Source organism: Perca fluviatilis, chromosome 11 (genome assembly GCF_010015445.1).
Source record: "Perca fluviatilis chromosome 11, GENO_Pfluv_1.0, whole genome shotgun sequence".
Lineage (NCBI taxonomy): Eukaryota > Metazoa > Chordata > Actinopteri > Perciformes > Percidae > Perca > Perca fluviatilis.
The window spans coordinates 24,932-42,431 of NC_053122.1; the positions used below are offsets into that span (position 1 = coordinate 24,932).

Below are 17,500 nucleotides of genomic sequence, written 5' to 3' on the forward strand. Positions count from 1 at the left end.
GACCATTACCGTAGCGTGTTCAGACCGTTGGCGGACCGTTAGCGGACCGTTAGCGTAGCGTATGCAGACCGTTGGCGGACCGTTAGCGGACCTTTAGCATAGCGCATGCAGACCGTTAGCGGAGCGTATGTGCCGATTGTGTGAGTCACAGGCGAGACAGAGAGCTTTCCCTCTGGGATTATTGTTGTTACTTCAGTTTGTGGAGCCGGCACAGAGCTGTGAAACATCAACCTACTGTCACAGAGCTGTGAAACATCAATCTACTGTCACAGAGCTGCGAAACAACAATCTACTGTCACAGAGCTGTGAAACATCAATCTACTGTCACAGAGCTGTGAAACATCAATCTACTGTCACAGAGCTGCGAAACATCAATCTACTGTCACAGAGCTGTGAAACAACAACCTACTGTCACAGAGCTGCAAAACATCAAACATCAACCTACTGTCACAGAGCTGCCAAACATCAATCTCCTGTCACAGAGCTGCGAAACATCAATCTACTGTCACAGAGCTGCGAAACATCAATCTACTGTCACAGAGCTGCGAAACATCAATCTACTGTCACAGAGCTGTGAAACAACAACCTACTGTCACAGAGCTGCAAAACATCAAACATCAACCTACTGTCACAGAGCTGCCAAACATCAATCTCCTGTCACAGAGCTGTGAAACATCAATCTACTGTCACAGAGCTGCGAAACATCAATCTACTGTCACAGAGCTGCGAAACATCAATCTACTGTCACAGAGCTGTGAAACATCAATCTACTGTCACAGAGCTGTGAAACAACAACCTACTGTCACAGAGCTGCAAAACATCAAACATCAACCTACTGTCACAGAGCTGCCAAATATCAATCTCCTGTCACAGAGCTGTGAAACATCAATCTACTGTCACAGAGCTGCGAAACATCAAACATCAACCTACTGTCACAGAGCTGCGAAACATCAATCTACTGTCACAGAGCTGCGAAACATCAACTTACTGTCACAGAGCTGCAAAACATCAAACATCAACCTACTGTCACAGAGCTGCAAAACATCAATCTCCTGTCACAGAGCTGTGAAACAACAACCTACTGTCACAGAGCTGTGAAACATCAACCTACTGTGACAGAGCTGTGAAACATCAATCTACTGTCACAGAGCTGTGAAACAACAATCTACTGTCACAGAGCTGCGAAACATCAATCTACTGTCACAGAGCTGTGAAACATCAATCTACTGTCACAGAGCTGTGAAACAACAACCTACTGTCACAGAGCTGCAAAACATCAAACATCAACCTACTGTCACAGAGCTGCCAAACATCAATCTCCTGTCACAGAGCTGTGAAACATCAATCTACTGTCACAGAGCTGCGAAACATCAAACATCAATCTACTGTCACAGAGCTGTGAAATATCAATCTACTGTCACAGAGCTGTGAAACAACAACCTACTGTCACAGAGCTGCAAAACATCAAACATCAACCTACTGTCACAGAGCTGCCAAACATCAATCTACTGTCACAGAGCTGTGAAACAACAACCTACTGTCACAGAGCTGTGAAAAATCAACCTACTGTGACAGAGCTGTGAAACATCAATCTACTGTCACAGAGCTGTGAAACAACAATCTACTGTCACAGAGCTGTGAAACATCAATCTACTGTCACAGAGCTGCGAAACAACAATCTACTATCACAGAGCTGCGAAACATCAATCTACTGTCACAGAGCTTCAAAACATCAAACATCAACCTACTGTCACAGAGCTGCCAAACATCAATCTCCTGTCACAGAGCTGCGAAACATCAACTTACTGTCACAGAGCTGCAAAACATCAAACAACAACCTACTGTCACAGAGCTGCAAAACATCAATCTACTGTCACAGAGCTGTGAAACAACAACCTACTGTCACAGAGCTGTGAAACATCAACCTACTGTGACAGAGCTGTGAAACAACAATCTACTGTCACAGAGCTGCGCTAAACATCAATCTCCTGTCACAGAAAAAAACATCAAACATCAACCTACTGTCACAGAGCTGCAAAACCAAACATCAATCTCCTGTCACAGAGCTGTGAAACATCAATCTACTGTCACAGAGCTGCGAAACATCAAACATCAATCTACTGTCACAGAGCTGTGAAACAGCAATCTACTGTCACAGAGCTGTGAAACAACAACCTACTGTCACAGAGCTGCAAAACATCAAACATCAACCTACTGTCACAGAGCTGCCAAACATCAATCTCCTGTCACAGAGCTGTGAAACATCAATCTACTGTCACAGAGCTGCGAAACATCAAACATCAATCTACTGTCACAGAGCTGTGAAATATCAATCTACTGTCACAGAGCTGTGAAACAACAACCTACTGTCACAGAGCTGCAAAACATCAAACATCAACCTACTGTCACAGAGCTGCCAAACATCAATCTACTGTCACAGAGCTGTGAAACAACAACCTACTGTCACAGAGCTGTGAAAATCAACCTACTGTGACAGAGCTGTGAAACATCAATCTACTGTCACAGAGCTGTGAAACAACAATCTACTGTCACAGAGCTGTGAAACATCAATCTACTGTCACAGAGCTGCGAAACAACAATCTACTATCACAGAGCTGCGAAACATCAATCTACTGTCACAGAGCTTCAAAACATCAAACATCAACCTACTGTCACAGAGCTGCCAAACATCAATCTCCTGTCACAGAGCTGCGAAACATCAACTTACTGTCACAGAGCTGCAAAACATCAAACAACAACCTACTGTCACAGAGCTGCAAAACATCAATCTACTGTCACAGAGCTGTGAAACAACAACCTACTGTCACAGAGCTGTGAAACATCAACCTACTGTGACAGAGCTGTGAAACAACAATCTACTGTCACAGAGCTGCGAAACATCAATCTACTGTCACAGAGCTGTGAAACAACAACCTACTGTCACAGAGCTGCAAAACATCAAACATCAACCTACTGTCACAGAGCTGCCAAACATCAATCTCCTGTCACAGAGCTGTGAAACATCAATCTACTGTCACAGAGCTGCGAAACATCAAACATCAATCTACTGTCACAGAGCTGTGAAACAGCAATCTACTGTCACAGAGCTGTGAAACAACAACCTACTGTCACAGAGCTGCAAAACATCAAACATCAACCTACTGTCACAGAGCTGCCAAACATCAATCTCCTGTCACAGAGCTGTGAAACATCAATCTACTGTCACAGAGCTGCGAAACATCGATCTACTGTCACAGAGCTGCGAAACATCAATCTACTGTCACAGAGCTGTGATACATCAATCTACTGTCACAGAGCTGTGAAACAACAACCTACTGTCACAGAGCTGCAAAACATCAAACATCAACCTACTGTCACAGAGCTGCCAAACATCAATCTCCGGTCACAGAGCTGTGAAACATCAATCTACTGTCACAGAGCTGCGAAACATCAAACATCAACCTACTGTCACAGAGCTGCGAAACATCAATCTACTGTCACAGAGCTGCGAAACATCAACTTACTGTCACAGAGCTGCAAAACATCAAACATCAACCTACTGTCACAGAGCTGCAAAACATCAATCTACTGTCACAGAGCTGTGAAACAACAACCTACTGTCACATGTGCTTAAAATCAACCTACTGTGACAGAGCTGTGAAACATCAATCTACTGTCACAGAGCTGTGAAACAACAATCTACTGTCACAGAGCTGTGAAACATCAATCTACTGTCACAGAGCTGCGAAACAACAATCTACTGTCACAGAGCTGCGAAACATCAATCTACTGTCACAGAGCTGCAAAACATCAAACATCAACCTACTGTCACAGAGCTGCCAAACATCAATCTCCTGTCACAGAGCTGTGAAACATCAATCTACTGTCACAGAGCTGCGAAACATCAATCTACTGTCACAGAGCTGTGAAACATCAATCTACTGTCACAGAGCTGTGAAACAACAACCTACTGTCACAGAGCTGCAAAACATCAAACATCAACCTACTGTCACAGAGCTGCCAAACATCAATCTCCTGTCACAGAGCTGTGAAACATCAATCTACTGTCACAGAGCTGCGAAACATCAAACATCAACCTACTGTCACAGAGCTGTGAAACATCAATCTACTGTCACAGAGCTGTGAAACAACAACCTACTGTCACAGAGCTGTGAAACATCAACCTACTGTGACAGAGCTGTGAAACATCAATCTACTGTCACAGAGCTGTGAAACATCAATCTACTGTCGCAGAGCTGCAAAACATCAAACATCAACCTACTGTCACAGAGCTGCGAAACATCAATCTACTGTCACAGAGCTGTGAAACAACAATCTACTGTCACAGAGCTGTGAAACAACAATCTACTGTCACAGAGCTGTGAAACATCAATCTACTGTCACAGAGCTGCGAAACAACAATCTACTGTCACAGAGCTGCGAAACATCAATCTACTGTCACAGAGCTGCAAAACATCAAACATCAACCTACTGTCACAGAGCTGCCAAACATCAATCTCCTGTCACAGAGCTGTGAAACATCAATCTACTGTCACAGAGCTGCGAAACATCAATCTACTGTCACAGAGCTGTGAAACATCAATCTACTGTCACAGAGCTGTGAAACCACAACCTACTGTCACAGAGCTGCAAAACATCAAACATCAACCTACTGTCACAGAGCTGCCAAACATCAATCTCCTGTCACAGAGCTGTGAAACATCAATCTACTGTCACAGAGCTGCGAAACATCAAACATCAACCTACTGTCACAGAGCTGTGAAACATCAATCTACTGTCACAGAGCTGTGAAACAACAACCTACTGTCACAGAGCTGTGAAACATCAACCTACTGTGACAGAGCTGTGAAACATCAATCTACTGTCACAGAGCTGCAAAACATCAAACATCAACCTACTGTCACAGAGCTGCGAAACATCAATCTACTGTCACAGAGCTGCGAAACATCAACTTACTGTCACAGAGCTGCAAAACATCAAACATCAACCTACTGTCACAGAGCTGCAAAACATCAATCTACTGTCACAGAGCTGTGAAACAACAACCTACTGTCACAGAGCTGTGAAAAATCAACCTACTGTGACAGAGCTGTGAAACATCAATCTACTGTCACAAAGCTGCGAAACAACAATCTACTGTCACAGAGCTGCCAAACATCAATCCCCTGTCACAGAGCTGTGAAACATCAATCTACTGTCACAGAGCTGCGAAACATCAATCTACTGTCACAGAGCTGCGAAACATCAACCTACTGTCACAGAGCTGCGAAACATCAACCTACTGTCACAGAGCTGCGAAACATCAACCTACTGTCACAGAGCTGCGAAACATCAATCTACTGTCACAGAGCTGCGAAACATCAATCTACTGTCACAGAGCTGCGAAACATCAACCTACTGTCACAGAGCTGCGAAACATCAATCTACTGTCACAGCTGTCCCGCGTGTGACCTTTCCTTTCCCCGTCTTTCTTTTCCTAAACCCAACCTCCTTACAGATGGTTCACATTACGTGCTGACTACCACGGAAAAAACCCCCGAGATAAACGTGTCCGTGTACACAAATCAATGCAGGTAAGTCAAGCTAGGTGGTTGAGGTACTGGCTCAGTATACTGTGACCATGGATGTAAAGCCTTGTATGTTTAAACAAGCACTCTAATAGAGTAAAGACTCTAATACACATTTGAAAGTTTAACATCAAATATTTTATAGGCATAGTGATTAAATGACAACAGCTTGTCTGACACTGAACTGAGCTCAGACTTGCACAAATAATGTACTTTAAATAATGGGAAATTTGCAGTGTAAATCCATATAACTCATTTATAAAAAAAAATGCTCTAAATTAATTCTAATATACAGTGTAATCATGGAACAATTAAGGAAATTAACAATCAAGGAAAAAAACAATTTTGACAAGGATAGTGTTAGTCACTTTAACATGTTAATAGACTTTGTGTTGTTCTTTCTGCTCTTCCTCAGTCAGGGTTTGTTACTCTGTTACGGGACTGTGAGGATGCAAATCTGCTCAGATGCTTGGCAACAGACAGCGCTTTCTCTGGTTTGTCCACACCTTTGTGCCGAGCCAGCGTGATAACAGTCTCCGTTTTCAGCTCCTGCAACGTTGCCCGGATGGATGTCGACTCGCTGTCAGTACCCGATCCGTTCCACCGGCACGATCCGTTCTGCGCATGTGCAAGATGACACGTACGCCATGACGTAGGCGCAGATGATAATGCTGCGTTCATGCAACCACCACCTCGGAATAACAGGCACCGCCCCACTGGTTACGTTGCTTCTGACAGGCAGCATTCACATGGTCGGTGGCTGTCTGTCAGTACCCGATCCGTTCCACGCTAGCCTCCACTGGGATAGCTAACAGCTAATTCGGCTAACCGCTAGCCGACAGCTAGATTCAGTCTAAAATAACGTTAAGTCAAACTTAATGGGAAAAGCATGCTACAGCTAAATTAAGACTTTACAGTAATAACAATAAAGACAAGTATTGAGTGATTGTATTTTAAATGAGCACAAGTAAAGTAGAACTGACGTAACAGCTGTTATATATGTTAACGTTTATTTTCAAGTTGTATTTTGAGGCTCTTTTAAAGTTTACATGCTGTCTCAGCTAGCGGTTAGCCGAATTAGCTGTTAGCTAAACTAACGTTAGCTTAACTGTGGAGGCTACCGTGTGAACATCTTGCACATGCGCAGAACGGATCGGGTACTGACAGTCGCACCTATTGATCACTCCTGCCACTACCGTAAAACTTCAAATAATAGCCGAGTCCCAAATAGACGCCTGTCTCTCTTAAACGCCTGGTGTGACAACAGATTTGGGTAAATAAAGGCCGGTCCAAATAGAGGCCTGGTCTGTTTTTTGTTGTTTTTTTGTGTTGGGTTGTATTTGATCTTTTAAAACCCGTCAGATCGTTTGTTCTTATGTTTTGATTGGATTTCACGTGACAGACGCAACCGTTCATAAACGACTCATCACTATGGCAACATAACAAACAGGTTAACGAACTTTCTTTTAGTCTTCAGTTTTTCTTAATTCTCTCAATGCCACCATGGAGACAAAAAAGAAAAAAGTATGATTTGACATTTAAGCTGACAGTTGTCAAATTTGCCGAACAAAATTCGGGAGAAGCAGCGGGCAAGACGTTTCTCGATTGATCCTAAGAGAGAATGGCGTCCTAAACATAAAGCAGAACTGCAGCGTCTGTTTCAAAGGAAGACGACAGAAGGGCCGGACTGCGAGGTGGAGGGAGGAAGAAGGTCAGTGAAGAGCTGGAGGTGAGCGTGTGTGAGTGGATCCACAGCATGCGGGCAAAGCATGTCAATTAAAGGCCTGTCTCTTATAGACGCCTGTCTCAAATACAAGCCGGTGCATTTCGGCGATTTGGGTAAATAGAAGCCTGGGCTATTATTTGAAGTTTTACGGTATGTTCTTCCTGAAGGTATAATCCTTGTCCACCTTCAGTGGGGTCACCACATACTGTTGAGCAGACTTGGAGTACTGGTGTTTATGTTGCTCCTCACCTTCTTTAGTTTTAGTCTTTTGTCTTCCGGTCCACATTACTGTTGTGATCCATAGCAGCAACCCACAGACGTGCCTCCAGACTCTCCCTCAGAAATGTCTTCCTCTTTGTGGCGTACTTCGTGTACAGGGAGTGAAGACTCTCTAGCTGTCCTGTGTGAATGCCCAGTGTGGTTTTCTCCAATTTCTTCAGGAGCTGCTTGTCGAGCACTATCTTCTGCAGTTGCTGAAAGGCAGCAGAGCTAGGGAGGAGCCATGGACGCGGACTCTCTTCCTCAGGGGTGTAGGTACGGTGCTCACACCTGGTCATTGTCTCACCAGATACCCAATGGTGCACATTGGTAATGTGATGCAGGATTGAGATCCACTTGTCTTTCAACTTAGTCACACTTCCCTCACATGTTGTGACACAAAACCAGAGGTGGTTTGTGATCATTCTGATCCACTCAAACAACTCTTCGTTGTGGCACTGCAGCAGTCGTTTTTTGACAGACTTAACAATGTGCCAGAGGTCATATTCATGCTGTATAGATTTATATTCCTGACGCATGACTTTCTGCACTGATGAGTGGCAGTCGGTTGCCAAAACAGATATGGTCACACCATATTCTCCCAACTTGGAAAGGCACCTTTCCATACCATCCACCTCAAGCCAATAACTGTTCTTCACCTCTGTGACTTGAACAGTTTCCTGTGCCACCACCATCTTCGACTTGATGTCCAGGAGTGAGTAGGTTCCATATGAGGCGTTGTGACCTGGACTCTCATATCTGGAGTCTCCTGACACGATGAGCCGCTCATCACCTAAGGCCTCATTGTGTACTGTCCAGGTATTGTTGACCTCTGGGATGACATAGGCCTTCTGTATGTTGAACCACTGTCTTTTTGAGATGGTTTCCAGACCAATGGTGTCGCACACCTCCATGAATGGACTGCACTCATTTCCAGTGACAAATACAGCAGCAGGTACAGAAACATTGCATTCCATAATCTTTTTTCTTCTTTCTCCCTCTCTCCATTTTTCAAAATCTCTCTTTTTTTTTTTTTTTTTTTCCTTTTCCCCTTTTTTAAAAATCCCCCCTCCTCTCCCTTTCTCTTTTTCTCTTTTTACCTCCCCCCCCTTCCTTTTCTCCCTCCTAACCACACTTACTATTTTCCCTTCTTACCTGTAAACACACTTACTGTTTTTAGGTACCCAACTGGAATACTTTGTACTCACATCCTGACTATTGGTTTAAAGCATATAAAAGAATCTTATACTGAAACACTGTTTCTTGTTGTTTTATTCTTTCAATAACCATGTAATAATAATACATTTTTGGTTCAATGTCCATACCAGTTATGTGCTGTAATTGTTGGTTAAATCAGTAAAATTACTTTTATTTGGTGTTTTTATTAACATAAGAGTAAAATGTGTAACAGTAGAGATGTTTGTTATGCTTCTGAGGGATGTTAAAATATATATATTTTTTTTTTTTCTCACTAGTGCCCATTATTTCTCCCCTGGTGAGAGATAGTTACTTGTGATAATCAAATGTACAAGAGTGTAATGTTAATTGTATGTTATGGTTGGGGTCGGCTGGCTGTGAGTCTTTGTTTTGGTTTCCTAGTTCTGTTTGATTTCCACTGTCAGTTTCCTCTGTTTGCCTGCCTTTAGCTGTCTCCTGTGTTTTTCCCCTCCTCCCTCCTTCTCCTGCCAGCTGACTGCACACACCTGCTCATCATCCTCCATCACCTCTCCCTGCCGGACACACCTGCCAGCCGTCTACAATCAAGCCCAGTATATAAACCCAGGACTCACTCAACATCCCCGCTTGATCGTTGCTTCAGCCACCCGGGTGAAACGCCATACAAGCGCTCAGAAAAACTACTTCGTCCTTGCCTGTCCTTGCCTGTGCTAACCCTGTCTGTGTTTCTTCTTGCAGTTATCACCTCCATCTCGCTCCGCTACCTCCAGTCAGCCGCTCTCACCATTCGGTCCCCTCCTCACGGCTCCCTGTTCCGCCCTGACTCCGCTCCCGTGTTCAGCCGCTCCTCCCTTGACTCCCCGGACTCCAGTGCCTCCTCCTCGGCTCCCCTAGCCCCGGTTAGCTCCCCCGGCTCCTTCCCCATCCCACTTCCAGCCCCAGAAAGCCCTCACCTCTGCCCTCGGCATCCGCCTCCCCGCTCCCATCCAGTATCTGTTCAATAAATCGGTGTTTTTTCGAGCCTTGCTCTTGGGTCCGTTCTGTCTCCTCACAACATTGTAACATCTATGGACAATATTATTCATTATAATTATCAATAATATCCATCTGACTTAACTAATGTTATAGCATATTAACATTTAAAATTATACTGTCAAAGAGTATATTATAGTTATGTTTATATCGTCAGTGTGTGTGTATTTATATATGTGTTGTGTGTGTGTGTGTGTGTGTGTGTGTGTGTGTGTGTGTGTGTGTGTGTGTGTGTGTGTGTGTGTGTGTGTGTGTATGTATATATATATATATATATATATATATATATATATATATACATATGTATATGTGTATATATATATATGTGTATATGTGTATATATATATGTATATGTGTATATATATATGTATATGTGTATATACACATATATATATGTATATATATATAATGTATATATGTATGTGTATATATATGTATATATATACACATATATATACACATATATATATATACATATATATATATATATAATGTATATATATGTGTATATATATGTATATATATATACACATATATATATATACACATATTTATAAGGGATGTTTGTTACACTTCTGAGGGATGTTAAAAAATATATATATTATTTTCTCACTAGTGCCCATTATTTCTCCCCTGGTGAGAGATAGTTACTGTGTATTTTTATATATACACACACTGACGATATAAACATAACTATAATATACTTATTTACTTACTTTGACAGTATAATTTTAAATGTTAATATGCTATAACATTAAGTCAGATGGATATTACTCATGTAGCAAGTTGCATGATTGTCCATAGATGTTACAATTAACTGTGTTGACCTTCTCTAGTGAATCAAATTAGGACGCGAGTTGTAGGTGAATGCTTTCAGGTGTTTTTAATGGTTGTTTATTTTGAATTTTGGAGTCATTTTGGCTGTTATATATTGATACATCAGATAAATCATATGCTGCTATGGAAATATTTAGGCTATAGGGGACGTGTTTTGGGTTGGGAGGGGTAACTTAACAGGTGTTTATGAGAGCTGCTGTTTGGACTGAGAGATGCTCATGATGATCATACGTTTAATAGATGTTGGTGAATATTGTTTATTTGATTTTGGTGTGGGCATCTTTGACGCTGACTTCTGTGGGTCGCTGAATGCCCTACCTGTCTCTTCCCTGCCTGGCTGGCGCATTTTAGTGCCCTGTCCCTACGGTGGACTGATGCCTCTGTCTTGCTGTTGTTGGAGTATGTTGGGCGGTCAGTAGAGCACACATTATAGGCAGTGAAATTGAAAACAGAAGGAGCAACTTCAGGCTTTAGTCTGTTGGTCTGTTGGCTAGTTTACCAAACTCAAAGGTCTTCTCCTCAATGTAATCCTCCTCCAGAAAATGTCCACTGCAAACCCTAGAGTCAGCGCCCATCGGAGAGCTCTTTCTCTTCAGAGCCGTTAGCCAGCGCAGCAGTACAGTTTTACGTTTCAGCGGCAGTTTATGAAAATGGACTGTTTTGTCCTTGGCTTTGACCCTGTAAAACTCGTTTTTACATCCAGGAGCAATACAATAGTGGCCTCCCTTTCGTATTCTTCTGTCCTGTGGCTCCTCAGTCTCCATCTTCCACTGAGCTAAGTTACCTGTCTTTCACTGTCTCTTCCACTAACTTAACGTTAGCTCTGTTGTTCACTATCTCTGTCTTTCACTATCTCTGTCGTTCACTATCTCTATCTTTCACTGTCTCTTTCACTATCTCTGTCGTTCACTATCTCTATCTTTCACTGTCTCTTTCACTATCTCTGTCGTTCACTATCTCTATCTTTCACTGTCTCTTTCACTATCTCTGTCGTTCACTATCTCTATCTTTCACTGTCTCTTTCACTATCTCTGTCGTTCACTATCTCTATCTTTCACTGTCTCTTTTACTATCTCTGTCGTTCACTATCTCTATCTTTCACTGTCTCTTTCACTATCTCTGTCATTCACTATCTCTCTCTTTCACTGTCTCTTTCACTATCTCTGTCTTTCACTATCTCTGTCGTTCACTATCTCTATCTTTCACTGTCTCTTTCACTATCTCTGTCGTTCACTATCTCTATCTTTCACTGTCTCTTCCACTAACTTAACGTTAGCTCTGTCTTTCACTATCTCTGTCGTTCACTATCTCTATCTTTCACTATCTCTGTCATTCACTATCTCTATCTTTCACTTTCTCTTTAACTATCTCTGTCTTTCACTATCTCTGTCGTTCACTATCTCTATCTTTCACTATCTCTGTCGTTCACTATCTTTCTTTCACTGTCTCTTTCACTATCTCTGTCATTCACTGTCTCTGTCGTTCACTCTCTGTCGTTCACTATCTCTGTCGTTCACTATCTCTATCTCTCACTGTTTCTTTCACTATCTCTGTCGTTCACTATCTCTATCTTTCACTGTCTCTTTCACTATCTCTGTCGTTCACTATCTCTATCTTTCACTGTCTCTTTCACTATCTCTGTTGTTCACTATCTCTGTCGTTCACTATCTCTATCTTTCACTGTCTCTTTCACTATCTCTGTCGTTCACTATCTCTATCTCTCACTGTTTCTTTCACTATCTCTGTCGTTCACTATCTCTATCTTTCACTGTCTCTTTCACTATCTCTGTCATTCACTATCTCTATCTTTCACTGTCTCTTTCACTATCTCTGTTGTTCACTATCTCTGTCGTTCACTATCTCTGTCTTTCACTGTCTCTGTCATTCACTATCTCTATCTTTCACTGTCTCTTTCACTATCTCTGTCGTTCACTATCTCTGTCTTTCACTGTCTCTTTCACTATCTCTCTTTCACTATCTCTATCTTTCACTTTCTCTTTCACTATCTCTGTCTTTCACTATCTCTGTCGTTCACTATCTCTATCTTTCACTGTCTCTTTCACTATCTCTGTCTTTCACTGTCTCTTTCACTATCTCTGTCATTCACTATCTCTATCTTTCACTATCTCTGTCGTTCACTATCTCTATCTCTCACTGTTTCTTTCACTATCTCTGTCGTTCACTATCTCTATATCCGCTTACTATCTTTCCTTCACTATCTCTGTCGTTCTCACTATTTCCACTTTTCGTTCACTATCTCTGTCGTTCACTATCTCTATATTTCACTGTCTCTTTCACTATCTCTGTCGTTCACTATCTCTATATTTCACTATCTCTATCTTTCACTATCTCTGTCGTTCACTATCTCTATCTCTCACTGTTTCTTTCACTATCTCTGTCGTTCACTATCTCTATATTTCACTGTCTCTTTCACTATCTCTGTCGTTCACTATCTCTATATTTCACTATCTCTATCTTTCACTGTCTCTTTCACTGTCTCTTTCACTATCTCTATCTTTCACTGTCTCTTTCACTATCTCTGTCGTTCACTATCTCTATCTTTCACTGTCTCTTTCACTATCTCTATCTTTCACTATCTCTGTCGTTCACTATCTCTTTCTTTCACTATCTCTGTCGTTCACAATCTATCTTTCACTGTCTCTTTCACTATCTCTGTCTCTTTCACTATCTCTGTCGTTCACTATCTCTATCTTTCACTGTCTCTTTCACTATTTCTGTCGTTCACTATCTCTATCTTTTCTCTATCTCTGAAAGTGCTTCATTTCCCCTTTGAGTGTTAGTGTTACGTGTGAGATGTAGCTGGCCCGTTATGTTATCATGTGATGAGACTCACTGCAGACGGACTGACTGATTCAGGAGGACCCAGAGAATTGTGGAGACGGTTCATGGCTCCTTCAGAGGTCAGGGGTCAGGGGTCAGAGGTCACAGGTCAGGGTCTGTCTGATTGTCGGCTGTAGAACCTGGAACAGAGAAAACACTGGAGGAGAGGAGACACTGGAGGACAGGAGACACTGGAGGAGAGGAGACACTGTAGGAGAGGAGACACTGGAGGAGACACTGGAGGACAGGAGACACTGGAGGAGAGGAGACACTGGAGGAGACACTGGAGGAGAGGAGACACTGGAGGAGAGGAGACACTGGAGGAGAGGAGACACTGGAGGAGACACTGGAGGAGAGGAGACACTGTAGGAGAGAGGACACTGGAGGAGAGGAGACACTGGAGGAGACACTGGAGGAGAGGAGACACTGGAGGGGAGGAGACACTGGAGGAGACACTGGAGGAGAGGAGACACTGGAGGAGAGGAGACACTGGAGGACAGGAAACACTGGAGGAGAGGAGACACTGTAGGAGAGAGGAAACTGGAGGAGAGGAGACACTGGAGGACAGGAGACACTTTAGTAGAGGAGACACTGGAGGGGAAGAGACACTGGAGGAGACACTGTAGGAGACACTGGAGGAGAGGAGACATACAGGAGACACTGGAGGAGAGGAGACACTGGAGGAGACACTGGAGGAGAGGAGACACTGGAGGAGAGAGGACACTGGAGGAGAGGAGACACTGGAGGAGACACTGGAGGGGAGGAGACACTGGAGGAGAGGAGACACTGGAGGACAGGAAACACTGGAGGAGACACTGGAGGAGAGGAGACACTGGAGGACAGGAAACACTGGAGGAGAGGAGACACTGTAGGAGAGAGGAAACTGGAGGAGAGGAGACACTGGAGGACAGGAGACACTGGAGTAGAGGAGACACTGTAGGAGAGAGGAAACTGGAGGGGAAGAGACACTGGAGGAGACACTGTAGGAGACACTGGAGGAGAGGAGACATACAGGAGACACTGGAGGAGAGGAGAGACTGGAGGAGACACTGGAGGAGAGGAGACACTGTAGGAGAGAGGACACTGGAGGAGAGGAGACACTGGAGGAGACACTGGAGGGGAGGAGACACTGGAGAGAGGAGGAGACACTGGAGGAGAGGAGACACTGGAGGACAGGAAACACTGGAGGAGAGGAGACACTGGAGGAGAGGAGACACTGAAGGAGACAAGAGAAAAGAAAATGAAAAAGAGGAATGGAGGGAAAATAAAGGAGAAAATGTGAGAATTGAGGAAAGAGGAGAGATTTTTAGAGAAAGAAATTGAGGGAAAAAAAAAGGAGGAGAAGAAGGAGAGACACTGGAAAGGAGACATACAAACGAGGAGAGGAGACACTGGAGGAGAGGAGACACTGGAGGGGAGGAGACACTGGAGGAGAGACTGTAGGAGACACTGTAGGAGACACTGGAGGAGAGACTGTAGGAGACACTGTAGGAGACACTGGAGGAGAGGAGACACTGTAGGAGAGGAGACACTGGAGGGGAAGAGACACTGGAGGAGACACTGGAGGAGACACTGGAGGGGAGGAGACACTGGAGGAGAGGAGACATAGAGGAGACACTGTAGGAGAGGAGAAACTGTAGGAGAGGAGACACTGGAGGAGAGGAGAAACTGGAGGAGACACTAGAGGAGAGGAGACAGTGGAGGAGAGGAGACACTGGAGGAGAGGATATACTAGACACTGGAGGAGAGGAGACACTAGAGGAGACACTGGAGGAGACACTGTAGGAGAGGAGACACTGGAGGAGAGGAGACACTGGAGGAGAGGAGAAACTGGAGGAGACACTAGAGGAGAGGAGACAGTGGATGGGAGGAGACACTGGAGGAGAGGAAACACTGGAGGAGAGGAGACACTGGAGGAGAGGAGACACTGGAGGAGACACTGGAGGAGAGGAGACACTGGAGGAGACACTGTAGGAGACACTGGAGGAGAGGAGACACTGGAGGAGAGGAGACACTGGAGGAGACACTGGAGGAGAGGAGACACTGTAGGAGAGGAGACACTGGAGGAGACACTAGAGGAGACACTGGAGGAGACACTGAGGGGAGGAGACACTGGAGGAGACACTGGAGGAGAGGAGACTCTGGAGGAGACACTGGAGGAGAGGAGACACTAGAGGAGAGGAGACACTAGAGGAGACACTGGAGGAGAGGAGACACTGGAGGAAACACTGGAGGAGAGGAGACACTAGAGGAGAAGAGACAATGGAGGAGACACTGGAGGAGAGGAGACACTGGAGGAGAGGAGACACTGGAGGAGAAGAGACACTAGAGGAGACACTGGAGGAGAGGAAACACTGGAGGAGAAGAGATGCTGGAGGAGAGGAGACACTAGAGGAAACACTGGAGGAGAAGAGACACTGGAGGAGAGGAAACACTGGAGGAGACACTGGAGGTGAGGAGACACTGGAGGAGAGGAGACACTGGAGGAGAGGAGACACTGAGGATACACTGGAGGATAGGAGACACCGGAGGAGACACTGGAGGAGAGGAGACACTGGGGGAGAGGAGACACTGGGGGAGAGGAGACACTGGAGGAGACACTGCAGGAGAGGAGACACTGGAGGAGAGGAGACACTAGAGGAGAGGAGACACTAGAGGAGAGGAGACACTGGAGGAGACACTGGAGGAGAGGAAACACTGGAGGAAACACTGGAGGAGAGGAGACACTGGAGGAGAAGAGACACTGGAGGAGACACTGGAGGAGAGGAGACACTGGAGGAGAGGAGACACTAGAGGAGACACTAGAGGAGAGGAGACACTGGAGGAGAGGAAACACTGGAGGAAACACTGGATGAGAGGAAACACTAGAGGCGAGGATACACTGCAGGAGAGGAGACACTGGAGGAGAGGAAACACTGGATGAGAGGAAACACCAGAGGAGAGGAGAAACTGGAGGAGACACTAGAGGAGAGGAGACAGTGGAGGAGAGGAGACACTGGAGGAGAGGATATACTAGACACTGGAGGAGAGGAGACACTAGAGGAGACACTGGAGGAGACACTGTAGGAGAGGAGACACTGGAGGAGAGGAGACACTGGAGGAGAGGAGAAACTGGAGGAGACACTAGAGGAGAGGAGACAGTGGTGGGGGGAGACACTGGAGGAGAGGAAACACTGGAGGAGAGGAGACACTGGAGGAGAGGAGACACTGGAGGAGACACTGGAGGAGAGGAGACACTGGAGGAGACACTGTAGGAGACACTGGAGGAGAGGAGACACTGGAGGAGAGGAGACACTGGAGGAGACACTGGAGGAGAGGAGACACTGTAGGAGAGGAGACACTGGAGGAGACACTAGAGGAGACACTGGAGGAGACACTGGAGGGGAGGAGACACTGGAGGAGACACTGGAGGAGAGGAGACTCTGGAGGAGACACTGGAGGAGAGGAGACACTAGAGGAGAGGAGACACTAGAGGAGACACTGGAGGAGAGGAGACACTGGAGGAAACACTGGAGGAGAGGAGACACTAGAGGAGAAGAGACAATGGAGGAGACACTGGAGGAGAGGAGACACTGGAGGAGAAGAGACACTAGAGGAGACACTGGAGGAGAGGAAACACTGGAGGAGAAGAGATGCTGGAGGAGAGGAGACACTAGAGGAAACACTGGAGGAGAAGAGACACTGGAGGAGAGGAAACACTGGAGGAGACACTGGAGGTGAGGAGACACTGGAGGAGAGGAGACACTGGAGGAGAGGAGACACTGGAGGATACACTGGAGGATAGGAGACACCGGAGGAGACACTGGAGGAGAGGAGACACTGGGGGAGAGGAGACACTGGAGGAGAGGAGACACTAGAGGAGAGGAGACACTAGAGGAGAGGAGACACTGGAGGAGACACTGGAGGAGAGGAAACACTGGAGGAAACACTGGAGGAGAGGAGACACTGGAGGAGAAGAGACACTGGAGGAGACACTGGAGGAGAGGAGACACTGGAGGAGAGGAGACACTAGAGGAGACACTAGAGGAGAGGAGACACTGGA

At 45.1% G+C, this 17,500-nt stretch overlaps 1 protein-coding gene across 1 annotated transcript in view; it reads right to left on the minus strand.

Annotated features, from left to right (window-relative positions):
* Positions 1 to 17,500, minus strand: part of LOC120568662 (anion exchange protein 2-like) — a gene marked incomplete at its 3' end in the record, with an annotated part of 45,708 nt that overhangs the window by 24,658 nt on the left and 3,550 nt on the right. The window contains 1 exon segment of the mRNA XM_039816316.1: positions 13,472 to 13,598. Within this exon segment, the coding sequence (XP_039672250.1) occupies positions 13,472 to 13,525 (54 nt within the window).